This window comes from Vigna unguiculata, chromosome 8 (assembly GCF_037176805.1).
Source record: "Vigna unguiculata cultivar grain cowpea cultivar isolate G323 ecotype 2 chromosome 8, ASM3717680v1, whole genome shotgun sequence".
In the NCBI taxonomy this organism is placed as follows: Eukaryota; Viridiplantae; Streptophyta; class Magnoliopsida; order Fabales; family Fabaceae; genus Vigna; species Vigna unguiculata.
The window spans coordinates 2,497,259-2,518,183 of NC_140799.1; the positions used below are offsets into that span (position 1 = coordinate 2,497,259).

At 34.1% G+C, this 20,925-nt stretch overlaps 3 protein-coding genes across 5 annotated transcripts; 1 reads left to right on the forward strand and 2 right to left on the reverse strand.

Annotated features, from left to right (window-relative positions):
- The first annotated feature begins 500 nt into the window (after positions 1 to 500).
- On the forward strand, positions 501 to 11,451 carry LOC114194629 (kinesin-like protein KIN-4A). 3 transcript variants are annotated; one of them, XM_085665448.1, is made up of 26 exons: positions 501 to 856; positions 2,069 to 2,215; positions 2,305 to 2,454; positions 2,592 to 2,845; positions 3,344 to 3,525; positions 3,611 to 3,735; positions 4,326 to 4,362; positions 4,908 to 4,999; positions 5,114 to 5,221; positions 5,453 to 5,566; positions 5,769 to 5,856; positions 6,016 to 6,128; positions 6,375 to 6,473; positions 6,553 to 6,666; positions 6,754 to 6,870; positions 6,949 to 7,029; positions 7,369 to 7,440; positions 7,848 to 7,941; positions 8,167 to 8,198; positions 8,274 to 8,371; positions 8,452 to 8,550; positions 8,703 to 8,924; positions 9,621 to 9,783; positions 10,149 to 10,304; positions 10,382 to 10,706; positions 10,942 to 11,451. In XM_085665448.1, the coding sequence occupies exons 1-25, from the start codon at positions 737 to 739 to the stop codon at positions 10,595 to 10,597; spliced, it is 3,093 nt and encodes a 1,030-aa protein (XP_085521574.1). In that variant the 5' UTR covers positions 501 to 736; the 3' UTR covers positions 10,598 to 10,706; positions 10,942 to 11,451. The 3 variants fall into 3 exon arrangements, with proteins under 3 accessions (XP_085521574.1, XP_085521573.1, XP_085521575.1); XM_085665447.1 differs by having other exon boundaries at positions 10,948 to 11,451; XM_085665449.1 differs by having other exon boundaries at positions 6,019 to 6,128; positions 10,948 to 11,451.
- Positions 11,452 to 12,177: 726 nt separating this feature from the next.
- Positions 12,178 to 14,762, reverse strand: LOC114193300 (uncharacterized). The gene is made up of 2 exons (XM_028083032.2): positions 14,358 to 14,762; positions 12,178 to 12,902 (listed from the first exon to the last, which is right to left on the reverse strand). Exons 1-2 carry the CDS (start codon positions 14,505 to 14,507, stop codon positions 12,537 to 12,539), a joined length of 516 nt encoding a protein of 171 aa, XP_027938833.2. The 5' UTR covers positions 14,508 to 14,762; the 3' UTR covers positions 12,178 to 12,536.
- A 2,486-nt stretch (positions 14,763 to 17,248) lies between these two features.
- LOC114193530 (uncharacterized protein At4g06744-like) lies at positions 17,249 to 18,871 on the reverse strand. The gene has a single exon (XM_028083363.2). The coding sequence runs from the start codon at positions 18,684 to 18,686 to the stop codon at positions 17,367 to 17,369; it is 1,320 nt and encodes a 439-aa protein (XP_027939164.2). The 5' UTR covers positions 18,687 to 18,871; the 3' UTR covers positions 17,249 to 17,366.
- Between the last annotated feature and the right edge of the window lie 2,054 nt (positions 18,872 to 20,925).

Genomic DNA, 20,925 nt, shown 5'->3' on the forward strand with positions numbered 1-20,925 from the left:
ATTGAAGTAAAAATATGTCAAACAGTGTAAACAATTCAAATACTATCATAAAATGTGTCTGAAAAGTCAAATAAACTTAACAAAATTTAGTTAAAATGATTAAATTCACGCATTTTTTAAAATGAATGACTAAATTGATAAAAAATTTTAAAAAATGACTAATTTTAAATTTTACTAAAATTTGAAGAAAAAAACATATTTAATCCTTAAATTTATTTGTATGGAAGGAGGTAAATGTATTTTAGAAAAAAAATATTGAGGGCAAAGTGGTAATTAAGCAAGAGTTAGAGGTTTTTATGGTGAAGCAGGTGGCCGTTGTGAAAAAGAGAGGGGTAAAATGGGAAATAGAGATTGTAGGAAAAAGGTGAAGAGGGGAAAGGGAAAATGATAATGGTTGTTGTCATTACAGTTACCTCCAGTACCTTAGTTTGCAATTCCCAAACTACCCTTTTCTCTCTCTCTCCTCCTCCAACTATAACTACTCTCTCTCCTGCTCCTGTTCTACTCACTCACTGCATCAGCACCAACAAAGACAACTACAACAACAGGCTTTCTTTTTCTTTCTCTTTCTCTGTTCTCCGCAGACAATGCGCGAATGAACACAATGCGTGGAAGAGCCAATTGAATTGATTTGAATTGAATTGAAAGATTGAATTGATCTCTTTCGCATTCAGCACAACGACACCAAGCACTACTCTCAGTGGAGGTGTGTTTGGTGTTTCGTTTGTTTGTTGTGATGGTGGAAGCAGGTGAGGATTGTTGCGTGAAGGTGGCGGTCCACGTGCGACCGCTCATCGGCGAGGAGAAGGTTCAGGGATGCAAGGATTGCGTCACCGTCGTTCCAGGGAAGCCTCAGGTGCATTTACTCAACGCAATGTGTCACTGATCACTGTGTAATCATAAGCAACAGCTTCAACTTGTTTGCTTGCATTGTTTGTTTTCATTTGCCTTTTTAAGAATTGGTGAATCTAGCAACCGGAGATCTGGATCCGAGATTGCTTAGCAGAATTCATTTACAGAGAGTTCGCCATTTACAGAGATTGCTTAGCAGAATTCATTTATGATCTGATTATACTCTTGCTTGATTGGGATGTTTGTTTTGCTTCTTTCTATTTTGGGCTTCCCAAGCACATTTTGCGAATCCGCTCGGTGTGGAAAATCTGAGTCAATCTTGTTTAAACACTCTAAGGCACCAATTGTGACACCTTTTTCAGTAGCATTCGAGCCTTGGTTTGTCACGTTATGGGAAAGTTGTTCCCTCTGCTAGACCCCTCCTGTTGGTTGCGAAACATACTCTAAGGCACCAATTGTGACACCTTTTTCAGTAGCATTCGAGCCTTGGTTTGTCACGTTATGGGAAAGTTGTTCCCTCTGCTAGACCCCTCCTGTTGGTTGCGAACCATTATTTGTGAACTTAGTTATTAATGGAATCCTTAAACCCGTATCCTTATAGAAGAGTGGTAACTGTTTTTGTGTGTGTGTTTTGTTTTTCTGGTTACATTTTACATTGGTGATGTGAAGTGTGTGTGAACATCTTGATGAAAACGGGGAACGATGAGCTAGTGGAGGCTTGAACCTCCGGTTTTTTAGACTGCAAGCTGGAGTCAATTGAGCCACAAGCTCGTTGGCTGAATGGTTTTTTCTAGAGATGTGAGCGCGTTGTAAATGATGTTATGGTGTTAGTGAATTAAAGGAGTTCTTTGGTTTCTTGGTGTCATTTAGAATATGGCTCACCTTTTACATCAGTGGGAAACCACTTTCGAATTACGTCAATTTTCTACTTCAGTATTTGGTAAGGATCTAACAGCTGACTTTATCTTTTTTTAGTAGTAGTAGGTCAAAGTGACGAACAGATTTCATTTCTGTACATGTTTTCTATCTCCAAGGTTCAAAAGTATTACTGATTCTCTCACCTTAAGGAAATTTATCACACCGTATATTTTTCCTGTGTAGACTTAATGCATGGATAAACATGATTTAGTTAGATGCTCCCTCTCAGATAGCGTAGTGTTGTAGTATTCTTTAGTAACTTTCGGTCGAATTTTATTTTACTGTTACTATGATACAGGTACAAATTGGTGCCCATTCCTTTACATTTGATCATGTTTATGGGAGCACTGGTTCTCCCTCATCTGCCATGTTCGATGAATGTGTTGCTTCCCTTGTCGACGGTTTGTTCCAAGGATATAATGCTACTGTTCTCGCATATGGTCAGGTATAGTTACAGCTGAAGGAAATACAAGTTACATACCATAATATTACACTTGTTCCTCTTTGGTATGTGACGTTTTCACTCCATTGCAGACAGGTTCCGGGAAAACCTACACCATGGGAACTGGCTTTAAAGATGGTTGCCAAGAGGGAATAATACCTCTAGTCATGAGTTCCTTGTTTGACAAAATCGAGACCTTAAAGCATCAGATGGAATTTCAGTTGCATGTTTCCTTTATCGAGGTCAGTTGATAGTTTTGATAAGGTCTACAGCCTAGGTTTTCAAAGTTAAATTCTGCTATAATGTCTGAAATTAAAATTTTCATATTTGTGAAATTGTTTAGATTAAACATCTAACAAAGAATTTTAATTGTTCAAAGATCCTTAAAGAAGAAGTAAGAGACTTGTTGGATCCATCATCTATGAACAAACCAGAAACTGCAAATGGACACGCAGGGAAAGTGACTATTCCTGGGAAACCACCGATACAAATTCGTGAGTCATCAAATGGAGTCATTACTCTAGCAGGATCTACTGAATTCAGTGTTACAACTCTAAAAGAAATGGCTGCGTGCCTGGAACAAGGATCATTGAGTAGAGCAACTGGGAGCACAAATATGAACAACCAATCCAGGTTGTTTTCTTTTAACGGCGTAAATTCATTTCTGATGAAATATTTGTTTTGTCTCCTTTTTGGATTTCTCAACAAATTTTGGATAAATATGCTCGAAAAATATCATCGGAGCATCAGCTGTACAGTGACATTTAGATTATAAAGCAAAAGCTAACAGAAGATATGGTGTGTAATTGCTTGTTGGTTTTAAACTCTTCCCATGGCTTAAATCAATCTGAGCTTTCAATTGTTTTCTTTTAAGCAGTTCCATATCAAATATGTTGTATTTCTTGGTAGTTAAGGGAATGACTAATAAACGAAACTCTTTGCATTGCAATTTGAAAGGGTTCTTGCTGTCAGCTGCAGTTCTAATGATTTTGCAAATGAATAATCCTGAATTTTACCTATTGGCATCAATTCAGCCCCCACGGTTTGACGCTGCGCGTCAAAATGCTGTTATATTTATTTTTCTGGAGTGCTCTTCTGTTACTTATGCTTCTTCTGTATGTGTCCAACCAGTCGTTCACATGCTATCTTCACCATCACTTTAGAACAAATGCGGAAATTCAATAGTCCTGGTGAGATCAGTTTAAATGATACAATGAATGAAGAATATCTCTGTGCCAAGTTGCACTTGGTAGATCTTGCTGGATCAGAACGAGCTAAAAGAACAGGGTCTGATGGTCTCCGTTTTAAGGAAGGTTAGGCAGTGACATTTTCACTATTATCTTCTAAACTTGCTTCTGATCATTATGAATTCTCTAATAATATGTTTCTTTCAAACAGGAGTTCACATTAACAAAGGTCTTCTAGCACTCGGTAATGTTATTAGTGCACTTGGTGATGAAAAGAAGAGAAAAGAAGGAGTTCATGTTCCTTATCGGGACAGTAAACTTACTAGGCTTTTGCAGGTTTGAGATCTATATTTGAATGCTGACTAAAAAATCTAACAAAATATACAGTATCCAGTTATGCATTTCATTTATCTTTCCACACAGGCTTTATGTCAAAATCTATTGAACTTCAATTTATGATTTATTTTGATAGTTACTGTTTCCTAGAAGAAAAAATAAATAAATATTATTGTCTAAGAAGAAAAGGTTAAATTACTAAGTGGGCCCGAGTTATTTGTGAATTTTCAAAATGATCCCTAAACATTTTTTTTATTTGGGCCCCTGAAGTAAAAGATTAGGTGTCAGGTCTCTAGGTTTAGTTTATGATGGCTTGAAACCAACAGAAAATACAATTTATAGAAGTTTTATAAACTTAGGGAGTCAATTCAAAAAAATTCACATGATCAAGGACCAGATTAAAAAAATAGTTCGGAGACCTGTTTGAAAATTACCGAACAGTTTAGGGACCCTCGTTGTAATTAACCAAGAAAAACAGATAAAATAGGAAACATGCTTATATGATTTTATATTCATGTTTCCTTTCTTTGATTTTTTAATTTAATTATTTTTTATTTCTTTTTTATGAATGAAGTTAAATTGTTTTGCAGGATTCACTTGGCGGTAACAGCAGAACTGTAATGATAGGTTGGCTGTTTTCCTTGAGTCTATTCCAATCAATTTTATTTTTCCCTCTCCCATCATTGGCCTTCAAATGATAAGCTCCATATAAACATTTCTAATAGTCATGGAGCGCATGCTTAATATTTTGTATGTTTTTTTCTAATTTCTTCCTGTATTCGATATTCAAGTTCATAAACTCAGTTGCGTCTTTGTTATGAATGAATGTAAGCACCGGGGAAGAAATATTAGAAACCAATTAAAACATGCCTTAGTTAATGCGTAGAAGTTCAGTGGTGTGGATTTTGTGTTCTCAAATACTTCTTCCAATCTCTAGGAGTGATTTTAAGAAAATTTGAACCTCTGGTATCTTCTCAGTTTAACCTAAATGATTGATGACAAGTATTAAAAAGCTGTACATTGTGTTCTAGTTCCCTCCCCCATCTTTGCAGGGTGCACTTTAGAAAAACTGTTGTTAAATTTATAACTTCTCTTCTTACTAAAGAAGTATTTTGGTCCCTGATATTAACTTTATAATTTATCTTCTTACTTGAAAAATATTTTTTTCCCAGCCTGCATAAGTCCTGCTGATATTAATGCTGAGGAAACCCTTAACACTTTGAAGTATGCAAATCGTGCACGCAACATCCAGAACAAGCCTGTTGTAAGTCTCTGCATCACCTTTATGTCCCTTTTCACCTATCTCACAAAACTGAGATAATTATTGGTTGCCTTTGCAATAGACACTGATGCTCATCTTTGGTTTATTGTTCCGTAGGTCAATAGAGATCCCATGTCCAATGAAATGCTAAAAATGCGACAACAACTTGAGTATTTGCAAGCAGAACTTTGTGCTCGCTCTGGTGGCTCTTCCGAGGAAGTTCAGGTAGTTTGTTTGTGTTAAATCTTTGACAATGTCTTGCATTAATTTTAATTTAGTTCCTATGATGGGGTAGTGGTAACATTGACTGGACATAATTTATGATGCACAGTTGGAGACCAATCAATGCTCATCATATTGGTTTTGAAAAGAAAAAATACTATTCTTAACTGGACCTGGGTGCTGGGCTTCGTTGTACATGCAGTTCTAATATGTAATCATTTTATAATTGATTAGGTCCTCAAGGAAAGGATTTCTTGGCTTGAAGCAGCTAATGAAGATCTTCGTTGTGAACTTCATGAATACCGCAGTAGATGCTCTGTTGTAGAACAATGTGAAAAGGATGCTTATGTATGCCACTGATTCTTCCGTTGATAATCTTCTTTGACTCAATAATTTCCCCCCTAATTTTCAGTGTCTAAATGTGTGCTTTCATCTTGGTATTTGCGTTCCACTACTTCAAATTATTTCGGTTATCATAGCCATGAGCGAAAGCAAATTCAGGATAATACCTCTTAAGGCGGTACATTAATTTTAAAAATTTCATTTTCAGGATAATAGCACATGTAATGCAAAGATTGATGGTCTTAAGAGGGGCTTACCTATAACAAACTCTGATTATCCAATGAATGAAACAACAGGTCAGTATCTTCTTTGGCCAGGACTTAATAACAATAATATTGCAAATTTTGAAGCTGCAACTTGCTTCATCCTGTTCCTTAACGCTGTCTCCTAATTCTTAAATTTAACCAAGTATGATTATTAAACTTCTATGATTCGGCTTGCAATTGCAAATTTAGCAGGCGATTCAAGGGAAATCGAAGAAGTAGCAAAAGAGTGGGAGCATACTCTTCTGCAAAATAGTATGGATAGAGAGTTACATGAATTGAATAAACGCTTGGAGCAAAAAGAGGTTGTAACACTGCTTATGTATAATTAACTATACACAATGTGACATGTTATGCATCAATAAATGATAACATTTAAATAAACTGAAATAAGGGGTAACTTCTGTCATGTAATTTGACTAGACTATCTGCAATAAGTTTTTAACTCTGATGATTGATCCAAATTCAAATAGTAATCATGATAGAAGCATTGAATGGTTTTCTTCTCTCTTTTTGTATATTAATGTACGTATTGGGATTGATGTTCACAGTCTGAGATGAAGCTTTTTGGAATATCTGATGCTGAAGCACTCAAGCAGCACTTTGGAAAGAAGATAGTAGAACTGGAGGATGAGAAAAGAGTTGTTCAGGTTCAATAGGAGTTCTGCAAAGTTATTTTGCTCCCACACAAAATTCATATTTATCTATGGTCCTGATTTATGTATGCAGCGAGAGAGGGATCGTCTTTTGGCCGAAGTTGAAAATCTTGCTGCCAATTCTGATGGACAAATGCAGAAATCAGAGGATATCCATGCCCAAAAACTGAAAACACTTGAAGCCCAGGTGAAGAGTCTGTTCTATTTTTATTTAAAAGATTTGAATTCGAACAATTCTAGATTGCTAATATAATTTCAAAATTTTTTATGCTAGATTCTTGATCTGAAGAAGAAACAGGAGAGTCAGGTCCAGCTTCTGAAGCAAAAGCAAAAAAGTGATGAAGCAGCGAAGCGATTGCAAGATGAAATACAATCCATAAAGGCCCAGAAGGTTGACTTTTCTACTTTTTCATACCTTAGTTTGAATCGATAAATATACTCTCTATTATACACTGAACAATGATTGCAGGTTCAACTGCAACATAGGATAAAACAAGAGGCTGAACAGTTTCGACAATGGAAGGCTTCTAGAGAAAAAGAGCTCCTGCAAGTATGTCGACCTTCTCTTTTTTATTTTTTATTTAATATGTCCTTTGCCTCACCTTTATTTTATGGTAGAGAAAGTTTGCCAATTAATATTTTTCCTAAATGAAATATTACTTAAATATCAGTTGAATCTTTCTTTGTGAAAACGTAAACATGAAATATTTAATTTATAGTTTGAGTATGGTGTGTGGTGATCCAATCCAAGCTTTTGAATGACTTCAAATTCAAGAGGTAAGTAGTGTGATGGTTGATAATGACTAATTAATCTCTTAAATATGATTTACTCACCTGTACTGCATTTAAATTCTATGATTTTGTATTAAATATATGTTTGCAAATACAGTTAAAGAAGGAAGGAAGGAGAAATGAGTTTGAACGGCATAAGCTGCAAGCTTTGAATCAGCGCCAGAAAATGGTGAGTATTGACAAGTTGTTGGATGGCAGCCTTGTTTTACTTATTAATATTGTCTTGCTTGCTTGCTTATCAAGATTAGTCGTAAAGGTTATTCTTGTTGGGTTAAGAAGTTTAATCACTAGCGCATAACTATGTGGAATATTAATGAATATAGAAGGAATGATACCTTCATTATTTAGATACTCTTTTAGTGATTAATATTCACTCATGCCCATGCGTGGAACTAAAACAGTGTTCTATGATGAGGTTAAAAAGCCAAATAAAAATGAAATCTCATTATTGCATTTGTTTTATTTTATGTTCTTGCTACACAACATGCATAACCATCAATGATGTTTGACTTAGTTATCAAGAATGATACTTTTCATAATAAATTGTTATATTGAACAACTGAATATTTCCTTTAGGTCCTCCAGAGGAAGACTGAAGAAGCTGCAATGGCCACCAAAAGGTTAAAGGAGTTGCTTGAAGCTCGTAAATCTTCCAGCCGAGACACTTTGGGTATGATTTGCCTTTAGCACAGAATATGCTCATTTTTAATGATTTGCAATTTGGCATGTCTTGCATGAGACATGGAAAAGTTTATCAGGTCATTTCTAATAGATATATTCTTTTAAAATGCCTTAAGCATAGGAAGCTTCTCTTTTAGTTAAGAACATGGGGATTTTAGTGCAATAACTCTTCCCTTTTACTATTATCAAATTCTAATTACATTTCATTTTCTAGTTGCAATGAATGGAAGTGGAACGAATGGACAGGTAATAAACTTTCATCTCCTTTAATTTTCTTGATTATCTACTCCAGTTATAAAGTAAGTTTAGTTTATTCTTTAGAGCAATGAGAAGCCCTTACAACGGTGGCTTGATCAAGAGCTGGAAGTCATGGTAAAAGAGCATGAAGTTCGATTTGAGTATGAGAAGCAAAGTCAAGTGTATGCAACCTATATCCCTAAATTATTTTTCTTTCTGATTGATCTGTAATGTAACATTTAATATCGTGATATTGCTACAGGCGAGCTGCCCTTGCGGAGGAGTTGGCCATGCTAAAGCAAGTAAACGGGTTTGCTGCCAAGGGTCTCAGTCCTCCAAGAGGAAAGAATGGATTTGCTAGGTCTGATTCTTAAATAAATGTTATTAAATTTATTAATGCTTTTTGTCGTTAGTTTTGTAGTTTTATGGCTCTTCCAAATGGTAACACATCCAATATAAAAGGACTATTTCTCTCTTCATGGATGTTGTTAACATCTATCATTCTTCTCACAGAGCATCCTCCATGTCACCAAATGCAAGAATGGCCAGAATAGCTTCACTTGAGAGCATGTTGAGCATATCATCTAATTCACTTGTGGCGATGGCTTCTCAACTTTCTGAGGCAGAAGAACGTGAACGGGCCTTCACTAACCGTGGACGATGGAACCAGTTGCGCTCAATGGGAGAAGCCAAGAATTTGCTTCAATATTTGTTCAATTCTGTTGGAGATGCTAGGTGCTTTGCTTAACCAAAACACTTTCAATATTTTATCTGTTAAGGATAAGAATTGTACATTAGTCATGGCCATATTTTGCGTGTTTTATGTTCACATCTGATTTAATCCATCAAACACTACGATCAGTAATTCATGTAAAAACAAACAAACAAAAAGCCTTTTCCTTCAAGGATCAGTAATTCATGTAAAACACTAGAAAATTTGGCATATTATGTCCTCTTTTTTTATTAATGGAATAAAGCAGAGATAGACGAGGTAAACTCCAAGATGCACATACAAAAAACTTTTAACGGTATACCATTTATGTGAGTTTTTTTCTTTTTCACATGTATATCTGGCTCTGTTATCTTGCTAATTTGATGATTCTCTTAAACTAAATATTTACTAGATAGAATGGAAATGATGCCTTTAGTTACATGATTCCCTTAGCACCTGGAATCTTATTGCTGGTTTGATACTTTGATCTTGATTAACATGATTTTTACAAGAGCTTGATAAGCAATAAACTAGCAGGAAAATAGTTGTTTTGAATGGTCTTTGGTCTTCCTTTCCTGCTCAGAAAACTACAAAATGAGTGGAATGTACATGAATATTGGTCAAGTTAAATTATAATATACAATCACTTGTTTTACTGGGTTTCATATGACAATCTTTTCTATACTGTGGAAAATTGAAGTTTTAGATGCTAACTACAGGTGCCAACTGTGGGAGAAGGACACCGAGATCAGGGAAATGAAAGATCAAATCAAAGAACTTGTAGGTCTATTACGGCAAAGTGAAATCAAGAGAAAGGAAGCTGAGAAGGAACTAAGAGTGAGAGAGCAAGCTATTGTAACCACGTTGGCTACGCCAATTTCTGTAAGATCTTATCTACCTAAGATTCATGCTAAAAACAACTAAGAATTTTAAAAAATAAAAATAGCTGTAGTGCTGCTGCCGAAAAGGTCAGATTAGTGGCTTCTTTTAGACAAAAGTTAGGCTTGTAAACAGAAGAAATTGGCTGTCATCTCACTTAAATCATAAAAAGCTTATGATTCTACGGTTTTATATAGCTTTGTAGTGATTATCTCCTTTAATGAGGATTTCGTCTATTATTGTCTTCATGTTATCTTTTTTGTGACTTACTTTTGATGGATATCTTTTACTTTTGTGAATCATTGTAATTGTCAACAATACACAACCTTCATTTTCAGTTGTTAATTATCATTGCTCTCTGCCAACAGGGAAACTCTCCAAATTCGTTGAAACACTGTGCAGAAGACACAAAGGAACCTTTATCCCCGGAATCTCTGCCAGTACAGAAACAGCGCAAATATATGCCGGGCATCACTAATGGTCAAGTGAGGGAATCAGCAGCCTTTATAGATCAGAGTAGAAGGGTAATTTATTCTCCATTTATATTAAATTTATACTCATTTTCATTGGGCTAACGATGTGAGACTTTCTGTCAATGCAGATGGTACCCATCGGGCAACTGTCAATGAAAAAACTAGCAATTGTAGGACAAAGTTCTGGCAAGCTATGGAGGTGGAAAAGAAGCCACCATCAGTGGCTAATGCAATTCAAATGGAAGTGGCAGAAGCCATGGAGACTTTCTGAATGGATTCGACACAGCGATGAGACAATCATGAGAACAAGGCCACGTTCACAGGCTTTGCCGTATGTCATGTGAATCTGAATGCTATGGTGATCATCCATTTGCTGTTGGCTCAGTTCATTTTTTAACCTACAAGAATAATCCTAGACATAAAGCATTGGAAAAAACCAAAATCTAGGTGCAGGTAATTACCCTCTATATTTTCACATCATCATCAAACCAAACCCTGTGCTGTCCAACCTTTTAAAATTATATTCTTCCTTTTCCGTCGTTTGATATTATCCACCCCTTTATATAATTTATCTGTCGGTTAATTTTATGAATTATTCTGTAAGACTTAGTTGTAACTAAACAAAAAATTTCTTTGTTTCTTTTAAAAGTAAATGAAGATGCATTGATCTGACATTACTTGTTTCTAGTTGCAGGGTAATAATTAATGGGTTGCTGACGATAACATTATACATACTACCCGAATGTTGGAAATGTTTCCGTTGTTTGCTGCTTATGAAGAGTCTTGTAAAGTAAAGTGTGTAAAAATGTTGCCGAAGGCTTCCCATGAATAGGAGTTGGTGGCATTTGTGAAGATCTTGCCATACAAATTATCTATGAATATTGTGTGTATACCAACACTGAAAGGGGAGAAAAAGAAATATTCTTTTGTGGAGTCTTGGAAATGTGCATTGAGGGTCTTCTGTTTCTTACTTGTAAGTTGTAAGTTACCATGGTCTTACCGTGTTTTGTCAGGCATTGATTTTTTGTTGATAGATATACTGTAGTCTTCCTCTGTCACAAAGCAACAGAAGGAAATTCTTCTGTTTTACCTGTAGGTCTTGTGTGTAAAAAATATTAACTATATTGAAAGAGATTGTAATTTACCATACCAGAGTTTGTAGCAAGGAAATTTTTAATCAGTTTTCCCCCCTTTTTAATCAGTTTTCCAGGCAATATATTTATTTGTACTGCACGTTGAAGACTTGTTTAGAATAACTTATTTACTGTTTATTTGAATCCATCATGTAACATATTTTAGCTTCTAAATTTTACTGCCATCAAAATCCATGCAGAAGTGACATTGAATCTTTTGAAAGAGCAGTCAAACCAAAACAGTGTAGCAACCTGACCATGGGTACATCCTGTGCGTAAAAAGGAATTTGCTACATACATTGCACTTTTCCTGTTAAAAAAAAAAATCTTCTCAATTTACTTTGTAATGGAGAAATTTTGGACTGGGGTAAATTTTTAGAAGGAAAACTTCTATTTTTGGTGGCATTCTGTGTGCGAGCAATATGCGCATGAAAAATCTGTACATTAAATAAATATTTAAATTGATGTTCATTTATACAACAGCTAAGAGATTTGTCTCAATAGATTTATCAGGCCTGTAAGCTACTCTTGGAGATTTGCCTATAAACTATGTTAATTCAAGAGAATACTTGGCATAAAGAATAGACATATCAATAATCAATATCATTTACTCTTAACATGCAATGGCCATCTAACTGTATGCATCAGTGCTCTATTAGATACAAAATCCGCAACAACAGGAGGCTTTTGATTTATTTATGTCCAAGACAATGCCAAGGAAATGGTGAAAACAAATTACCCTGTCCATATTTTTGTGAATTGTTGTGCATTTGTTGTGCATGTAAAACAAATTGAACATAAAGTAGTATTATTTTTGCTATTATTACTCGAACATACAACTCAAAGTGAACGGAAAAAATATTTAGTAAAGATTACATAAGGTAATAGTAAACACATTGGAGTCAACATAGACATCCCAAGTTTACTCAAGACCAACTCTGTATGGTATGGTTTACAGCACTGAAGTCTTCAAAGGACAAAAGTTCGGCAATTCACTCCACTATGACAGCAGCATGACTTTTCCAAAGATAAAGTTTCAGGCATTCAGAACTCAGAAGTTCGCTCATTCCACCGGTTCCATCTTAAAGATGCACAAAAAAAGTTGCATCAACATGGGTAACCAACCTTAAACTGCCACAGGATCAAGAGATCAACAACACCAGTATGCATAATGCTCATCTTTGCGATGGTTACTAACAAGGCCTCCACATTTCAAACAGATGAAGCTGCTTCCATCAGAAACTGCATCCAACACTACTTGCATCCTCCCACTTTCTGCCAGTATGGAAGTCCCATTAGCATCTGGGTTTGGAGTAATTGATGGGCTGGTCCTGTTATTAGCAGGTGCTTCAGTCACTGAAGGTTGAGCTTCAGCAATAGCACACTCAGCAAACAAAGAAGCCAGTTTATCAACTGTAGCATTCTCTTGCAGTTTACTTCTGTACACCTCTCGAGCGCGATGCAGGGACTGAAAAACAGCTTCATCACCACCTCTAGTCCTCATTGCTGCAACAACCTGTTCCAGTTATAAGTCAATATCAACCGCAGGAATCATGATTAGATTTAGGGAGTGTTTGATTCGTTTTCTGTTTTTCACTTACAGTTTTCATATGTTCACTGTTTATTACAATGATATTAGATTGTTATCATTTTGTTTCATGTTCTCTAAATGTTACAGGGAAAGTGGGAAAACAAGTTTGTCATTTTCACCTTTTCCTTTATGCAACTATGAAAGTAGTAAACAAAATGAAACCGAAGGAACATTTTGTAATTACAGTGAAACAGATAAACTATAAATGAATCAGATGACAAACAAAACACCCTCAACTATTGAAGTCGGATAACAACCAAACACCCTTTTAGATTTTGGCTTTTTATTTCACGTTTGGAAAGTATATAGCACTTTCTACGAGCATGATTCATGTTCACACATCACAACAGGCACATTCTCGATGCATGTGGAATGCTTGAATGGTAGATTTCACACCACTTTTTATTATCTAGGTTTTAGAGACATTGGAATCAAAGATAAAACTTTCATATGTCGGTCACCAAGACATCATAATATTGGAAAATTGAACAATGTTTGTTTGACAATGCATTCATGAAAATATGACCTACACATTTTAAGAATGTAAAAACTGGAGAGAGTAGGAAATGGAGAAGAGATTTTCTCGTTAAGAAAATCCATGACTTCATTAAGCACTCTAAACTGTAACAAGAACTCCACTTTGGTGATGTAAGAAAAGAAATTTTTAAAAGATATGAACTTATGTTTCTGTGCAAAGTGCCTCACATAAATCATGCAAATGGTTATTTGGTTAATGCTAACTTAGTATTTTATGGTAAATTAGGAATTGAGAGAGGAAGGAAGAAGGAAGAATCTAATCAAACTGAAGGGAGAAGGGAAATGGACACAGATTAAGTTTACTGGCCATTGTTTAGATGTTTAAAATCCAACACACCCTAAAGCAAAACATTCAACAGTTTTGGCACACAAGAGAAGTGAGTTATCCCTGTATCAAATTTCAAAACTCCCCCAAATGCATGATGCAACAAATATAAATACAATACCCAGTAATTTGCAGGCCTCGGGTGCTAAACTTAGCACCAAACTACCACTTCACAGCAAATTGTAAAAATGTGAAATTCAAACCGAGACTATCTTAGTGGAAAATACCTGCATATAAAATATCCCTAATTTTTTTCACCCCAGAAAAAATTCCCTAATTTTTTTCTCAATTTCATTCATTTAGCAGCTTATAAAACAGTAATTCATTCCATGGGAAGTTTTCTTTCCAACCCTAGAGCCTGTTTTTCAGACTCAGTTTAAATAGGATGAACATTTACTGCACAGAACACGAATTAACGAAAAAAGAATCAAAGATAAAATCTTTAAAACTGAAGAATGTAAAAAGAAGATAAAGAATGAAAGAAAAATTGAAACAGAAGAAGGAGAAGAAAAGATTACAGTTTGGAGGGCCTCGGAAGGTTTGCCTTGAGTGATGAGTTGGCGAGCCAATGTGAGCAAATCTCGAACGACGTCGTTTTGGCCGGAACTGAATACGTGCGGCTGCGATGATGATAATGATGCTTCCGCTTCCATCATTTCCGAATCCATCTTATGATCTTTTCTTTCTTTACTCTTTATTTTCAATAATATTACTATTACTATTATTCTTTGTCTCTGTCACTTTGATTCTAAATTCTTACAGAAAGAACTATTACTATTTCATTTCTAATGAAATGGTTGGGTTTAGAAACTTTTCATCACAATTGGGTCCGAATGGAATTGATTGTGTGATGATAAAGAATTGTGAATAAGAGAAGCAACTGAAGAACTTGAAAATACGGTGCTAGTTACTTCTAGCACTTTCTGCTGCTCTGTCTATTTCTCACGACGACAAGAAGCATATTTATGATGTCATCTTTCACTCGGGATTTGTTTGGGCTCGGTCCAGATCCTGGCTTAGGCCCAAACGTTTGCTCACTTCTAATGTTTGGGCCCTTTCTTCTCGTACCCTTCAAAACCCATCTTACACATCTTTCTTCTTTATTTGGTTATTACTTTATACAGCCCACAATTACTAACTGTATCTACAAAATAACAGGACTCAAAAAACTGTTACTATTGCCACCACTTCCATGATCACATTGTTACCGAGGAGAAGAAGAAAGGAAAAGATGCAGCATAAAACTCATTCTAGAAAGTTCTTTCTATATTTCGTGTATTTTGAAAAGCTATTTTCAAAACACATTTTATGTAAAAATATTTCCAAGAACTCATTCTAAAATATATTAACAGGTTTGTTCTGTAATGCATTTCATGCATTCTAAAAATTTTATCTTGAAAAATTTATTCCAAAAAAATTGTTTCAAAATCCTTATTTTGAAAATCTTATTTCAAAATCTGGAAATCAGTTTTACAGAAGGAAAAATATTCATTTTGAAGATGTGAAGGAGTGCACGAAAAAATTGTGAAGGTGCAGGAAGTAAAAGCCCTGTATTTTCTACCTACTGTTTTTGCTTTCTTTTCTGGTGACACTCTTTTTTAACATTTTTTTTTCTTTAATTAGTGTAACATGAATGCATACAAAAATTCTACATCACAATTATAACTTTTGGAATTTTACATATTTTGGTATTTTAATGGATAAATTGTAAGTAAAAAGAAATGTAGGAAACAACGAAACCAAATTAACTAAAAAATTGACAAAAAAAAAAACAAACATTTGATAGAAAAGTGATGTATTATAGCACATCTCCACTTCCATTGAGCTCAATTATAATGACATAAGTTGAGTGCCAAGTGGAAAAGGCAAATCCCAAAACTTTTCCCAATCAATAAAAATAAGCATCACAGAAAAGAAAAGTGTTAAGTTATGGTCTTTTGGGACGGTTCCTTTAATATTTTTATGTCTTTTTAAAAAACCATGCCTCTCACCTAACACTTCCACTGCCACTGTGCTGCAGCAAAATCACTTGCACCCCACAAACATACAAACAAACCATAGCCGACTTCTGCATATTGCATCAGAAATCCCCATTTTCAATTGCTTAGAGATAACCCTTCAAACTTTTTCTTAAAAGATTTGATTTTTCTCTAACTCTATACTATAACATTAATTTGCAATGTAAAAATTATCTTCATTTATATAGTTTAGTTCAATAATGTGATTGGTCTTATGATTCCAACACTACCATTTAAAAAATGGCCAAAACTGAATGAGGTTTATTGATGCCGATGTCAAGTAGTACACAAACATAATCCACTCTCATCTTTGTCACATTTCATATATATATATATATATATATATATATATATATATATATATATATATATATATATATATATATATATATATATATATATATATATATATATAAAATTTGGTTTCCCAAGAAAAAAACAAGGTAAAGGCCTCCCACTTGGGTTATTTGCATGTTTCCGTTGACATTTAAAACCTTAGAAATCCAAGAACAGTGCCTAGTGACAAGGCTGTTTAGATGAATATCAGAGAGTTAATAATAAAATTATGCATTGTTGGTCTCTTTTTGAGCTGGAACGCATGGCCATGCATGGCTGAACTACATTCATTACCTATCAATTCATGATTATGGGAGCAGTTGAGTTAATTTCCCATAGTTTTTCTCTTCCTTTTTTTTTGTCAAAATGAACAGAAAACTGTCTCAATGTCTGTCTGATCAATCAGTGGTAAACAAGATTGCAAAAGTTCTGCAGTGTATCAATAAATTAAAGATTTATTCAGAAACCATACATGAAATGTTGTAATTTCACTTATTTGTCTTTACTTCACTTGCCATGTGAGCTACTTTTTATGCATGAGGGACCAGGCCATTACTTATGTTATCATCATATGGAAAGAAGAAAAAAGCAAGATAGTGTGGTAGCTAAGAAAAACAAATGTGACTTTGTCTGACAAACAATTGCTTATCCCTGCATTAACACAAATTTTAGGACCATATGTGCTTTGGAAATTTAGATTCTCTGCTTTTACTGTTGATGGAGTACCTTTTCTTAGTTTTTGAAATTGTCTCTACTGTCAAATTTCATCCCTAATGCTATAAAATAAAATCAGAAATCAAGTTGATCCTGATATTAGATACTAGATTGATTGGTAGCATTGAAATTAGAAGTCAATTTGAGTTGTATTCACTGATATACAGAACTAAATTTACTGATGTCTAATAGAATGGTTAAGAAGTGCACTTTAATTTTGATTCATTCTTACAAAATTTACTTATAAAATGAGATTTATATCTATTTATATATTTTAAATTGATTCTAGTTGACGTATAACTTTGACCTGTAATCAAAATGAGTTTGTTGCAGACATTGACTTGACATGCCGAAATTATTTGAAGATGGATGGAGCATCACAAAGTTGAGTTACAATTAGACATTACAGAGGAATGTAAAGAAAGGAGAAACAAAATAAGAATTGCAACCCTTAGGCATCTAAGGAATGGGATTTTGAAAAGGAAGCTTACAAGGGATGAGACTATAAAACCAGATGAAGGGACACATCCTTGGTGTTGCAAAGAACTGAGCACACTCAATCACTGATCTCTGAAAGGGAAGATCAGGAATACAATTGTTGCTAACATCAAGAACCCCTCTCTGAATCAGCATCCTGCAGAGTGGCCCCACATGTGTGAAATAGTTATCTGATAATGAAAAGTTGACCAAATTCACCAACCCTGCACACACCACTTCTGGCACCATGCCATACAAAAGATTACCACCCAAATTGAGCACCTCCACCTTCTGCAGACAGCTCAAAGATAGAGGCAAAGGACCTGTCAATTGGTTGTTCCCAGCATCAAACACTGTGGCCTCTTCAAGAAAACCAATCTCATAAGGCAAACAACCTGTTAACTGGTTGTTAAGTAGCAACACTTCACTTAGAGTGGCCAAAGCCTTGGGAAGACTCCTTGGGATTGGACCCATGAACTTGTTGTTTGCTAAGGTGAGTAAGAGAATCTGAGTGGTGGCTAAGTTATCTGGCAACCCTTGTGTGAAGATGTTGTTGTTTATGAAAAGGACTTGCAGGTTCTGTATGAATATCTGTGGTGGCACTGCCCCAGAGAAAAAGTTGAACCTCAAGTCCAAGAATGTTAAACCACTCATGCCTAGAACAGCAGAGGGAAATGGACCAGATAACTGATTGTTGCTAACATCAAGCTCATATAGGTAAGGGAGTTTGGCTATTTGGGGTGAGATTGTGCCACCAAAATTGTTGGAATTGGCATGGAAGAGAGCAATATCAGGGAGGTTATCAATGAAACCATCAAGGGTGGAAGCAGCAAGTTGAAAGCCATTGAAATCAACAGAGGCCAAAGCAGTGGCAGAACTGTTATCAGGGGGAGTGTCACAGAAGAAGCCTCTGTAGCTGCATATATCTGATCCAACCCAAGTGTTTGTCACTCCCAGAGGATCTGAAGTGATGGAAGATTTGAACTTTTGGATTACTGGGTACACTACTTCAAGTCTTTGGTCTGCAAAAACAAGAGGGGGTGAAGTTGGAACTGCTTCAATGGTAGTAGATTTTTGACATGGGGTGGTGTTTTTGTTGCTGTGGTTGCAACCTTTGGCTGAGCCACCACCACCACCACCACCACCACCACTACCATTACCTTTGCTCCTGTGGCCACTGCTACTACTTCTTCTGAGACTTTTTGTGTTAACATCATATTCATGTGGTGACATCTGCACAGGAAGAGACACCAAGAAGATGTACAAAATTGTGACCAACAATTTTGCAGGCATGCTACTCATGTTGTCTGGTTTCTCCTCAACTCTACACACTTTGTTTGGTTTTGAAGCAAAGTAGGCAGAAAGAGGTGCAGCTTATATTAGGACAACTTTCATCAAACACTTAATGCTCAATAAGCAAAATGATTGGACTGATAATAATCCAAACAATTGTGTTTCGTCACATGCTCGTCATGTTTCATTCTCTTCTCACACACCATATCTATGAAATCAATTTATTGTATTGGTGATTTATATTTAAAGTAAAACGTTTGATTAAATATTCAGAAGACTTCAAATTTCTGTAGCACTCACTCAGATTATGCTGTCCTATCTAAAACTATGTAAATTATGCTTATTTACATTTTTTTAAAATATTTGTTGCCAAATGTTTGTTAAGCCATTTCAAAATTATCATTCGAAAATAATTTTTATTTTTATTTCATGACTCTTACGTATAATTATATAAATACTCCAAATCACAATTATTATTTATTATCACATAAAAATATGTTAAAAAGAAATAAAATTATGGAGGTGCAGTTATCCCTTCCACTACGTTATTGAGCCATTCCAATGATGGCCATTCTAATGATGGGTTGTATATCCATAATTTCATGTTGAATTTTACATTTAGTTTGTACACTATCTCAAACATTGGTGGATTGTCTTTCTTGAAGAATGTGAGATTTATATATATATATATATATATATATATATATATATATATATATATATATATATATATATATATATATATAACTAGGAAAGAAATTTACTCATCAAATATAAATAGCTATATACATTACTATTTTCTTTTTATTTTTCATTGGTGATACTAGTTTGAGATCAATGTTCACATGTATGTGTTTACATTTACTCTCATAATTGTTTCTTAAAAAATAAATATCTATTCTCTGGAAAAATAAATGTATATGAATTTATATTGAATGAATGAAATTATATTGTATTATATGAAATTATTTGAAGAAGATGTTATCCCATTTGTAATTTGTACTATTAAGCACATGATCCTACTAACAAAAAAATAAATAATTACTTCATTAATTGTCTAATGTAGATTAAAATGGCATCAAAGTTTCTATATTTGAATTTTCATCATCTCGTGATCAAATTTGTCAAGAAACTTTATTTATAATTGAATTTATTTTTAATATCCATCGATAAATTTTTTAATATTTTTTAATATGTCAGTAATAATATTTTTTTAAAATATATTGATAATTGAATTTTCATAATTGGTCAGAACATATATCGAATTTTTTTAAAAAAGTATATATTAGTAAAATTGATGATTTTTTTTTCAAATTTGACAAATTATGAGTGAGAAGAAAGAGGGGATGAAAAAGTAAATAAAAAAATAAGCCATAAATAAAGTATCTTGCGGTAGCACAGAGAAAATATGGTAGAAATAGAAGAAAAAATAAAAAAGTAGTGAAAGGAAAAGAAAAAAAAAAGGATAATATATATATATATATTAGAAATTAAAATTAGTACTTCTACCAAATAGTAGAACTAAAATTGAGTTTAGTGATGAAAATTTTCTTTTAAATACAGGTATAAACGTAGCTCATATTACCCATAAGTTAGGTCAAGATTATTTATTATACAAGTTAGGCCAAAACTTTTAAAATTAGTATTTGATTGAAAGACCGTACATTGTGTTATTTAATACAATCTAATTAAGTAAGTAGTAGTCATAATAATAATATATTTACCAGCATAAATCTATTTAAATTTATAAACCTATTAACTTTTGTATAAATTTAAACATATTAGTCTATTTAAAAACAATTTTGTAACTTTATCTAAAATATAATGTTACAACAAAATTATCGTCTACCTCCATCTTTATTTCTGTCTCAATCTTCACTTCCATTCTATTTTCTTCTCCACCTTCACCTCATTATTTTTTTTCACCTCCATCTTATAAAATATTCACAAGTATCCATTAAAACGGATGCAAAGATCATAATAATATAAAATATAAGGAAGAAAATAAAAATTAGTGATGAAAGACGTGGAATATAAATTTCAAATTTCACGATCTGTGTGCATTATAAATTATATAATCTGAAATATAAATTTGCATTATAATTATACAAACTAGAATATAATTTTGTATTATGTATTTTATAATTTAGAATATTTATAAATTACACAGTCCAAATCTATAATTACAACATATGTACAGGTGGAGTTTTAAAAAACATGGAGTGCAAAATGAACCTATGGGGGTGCA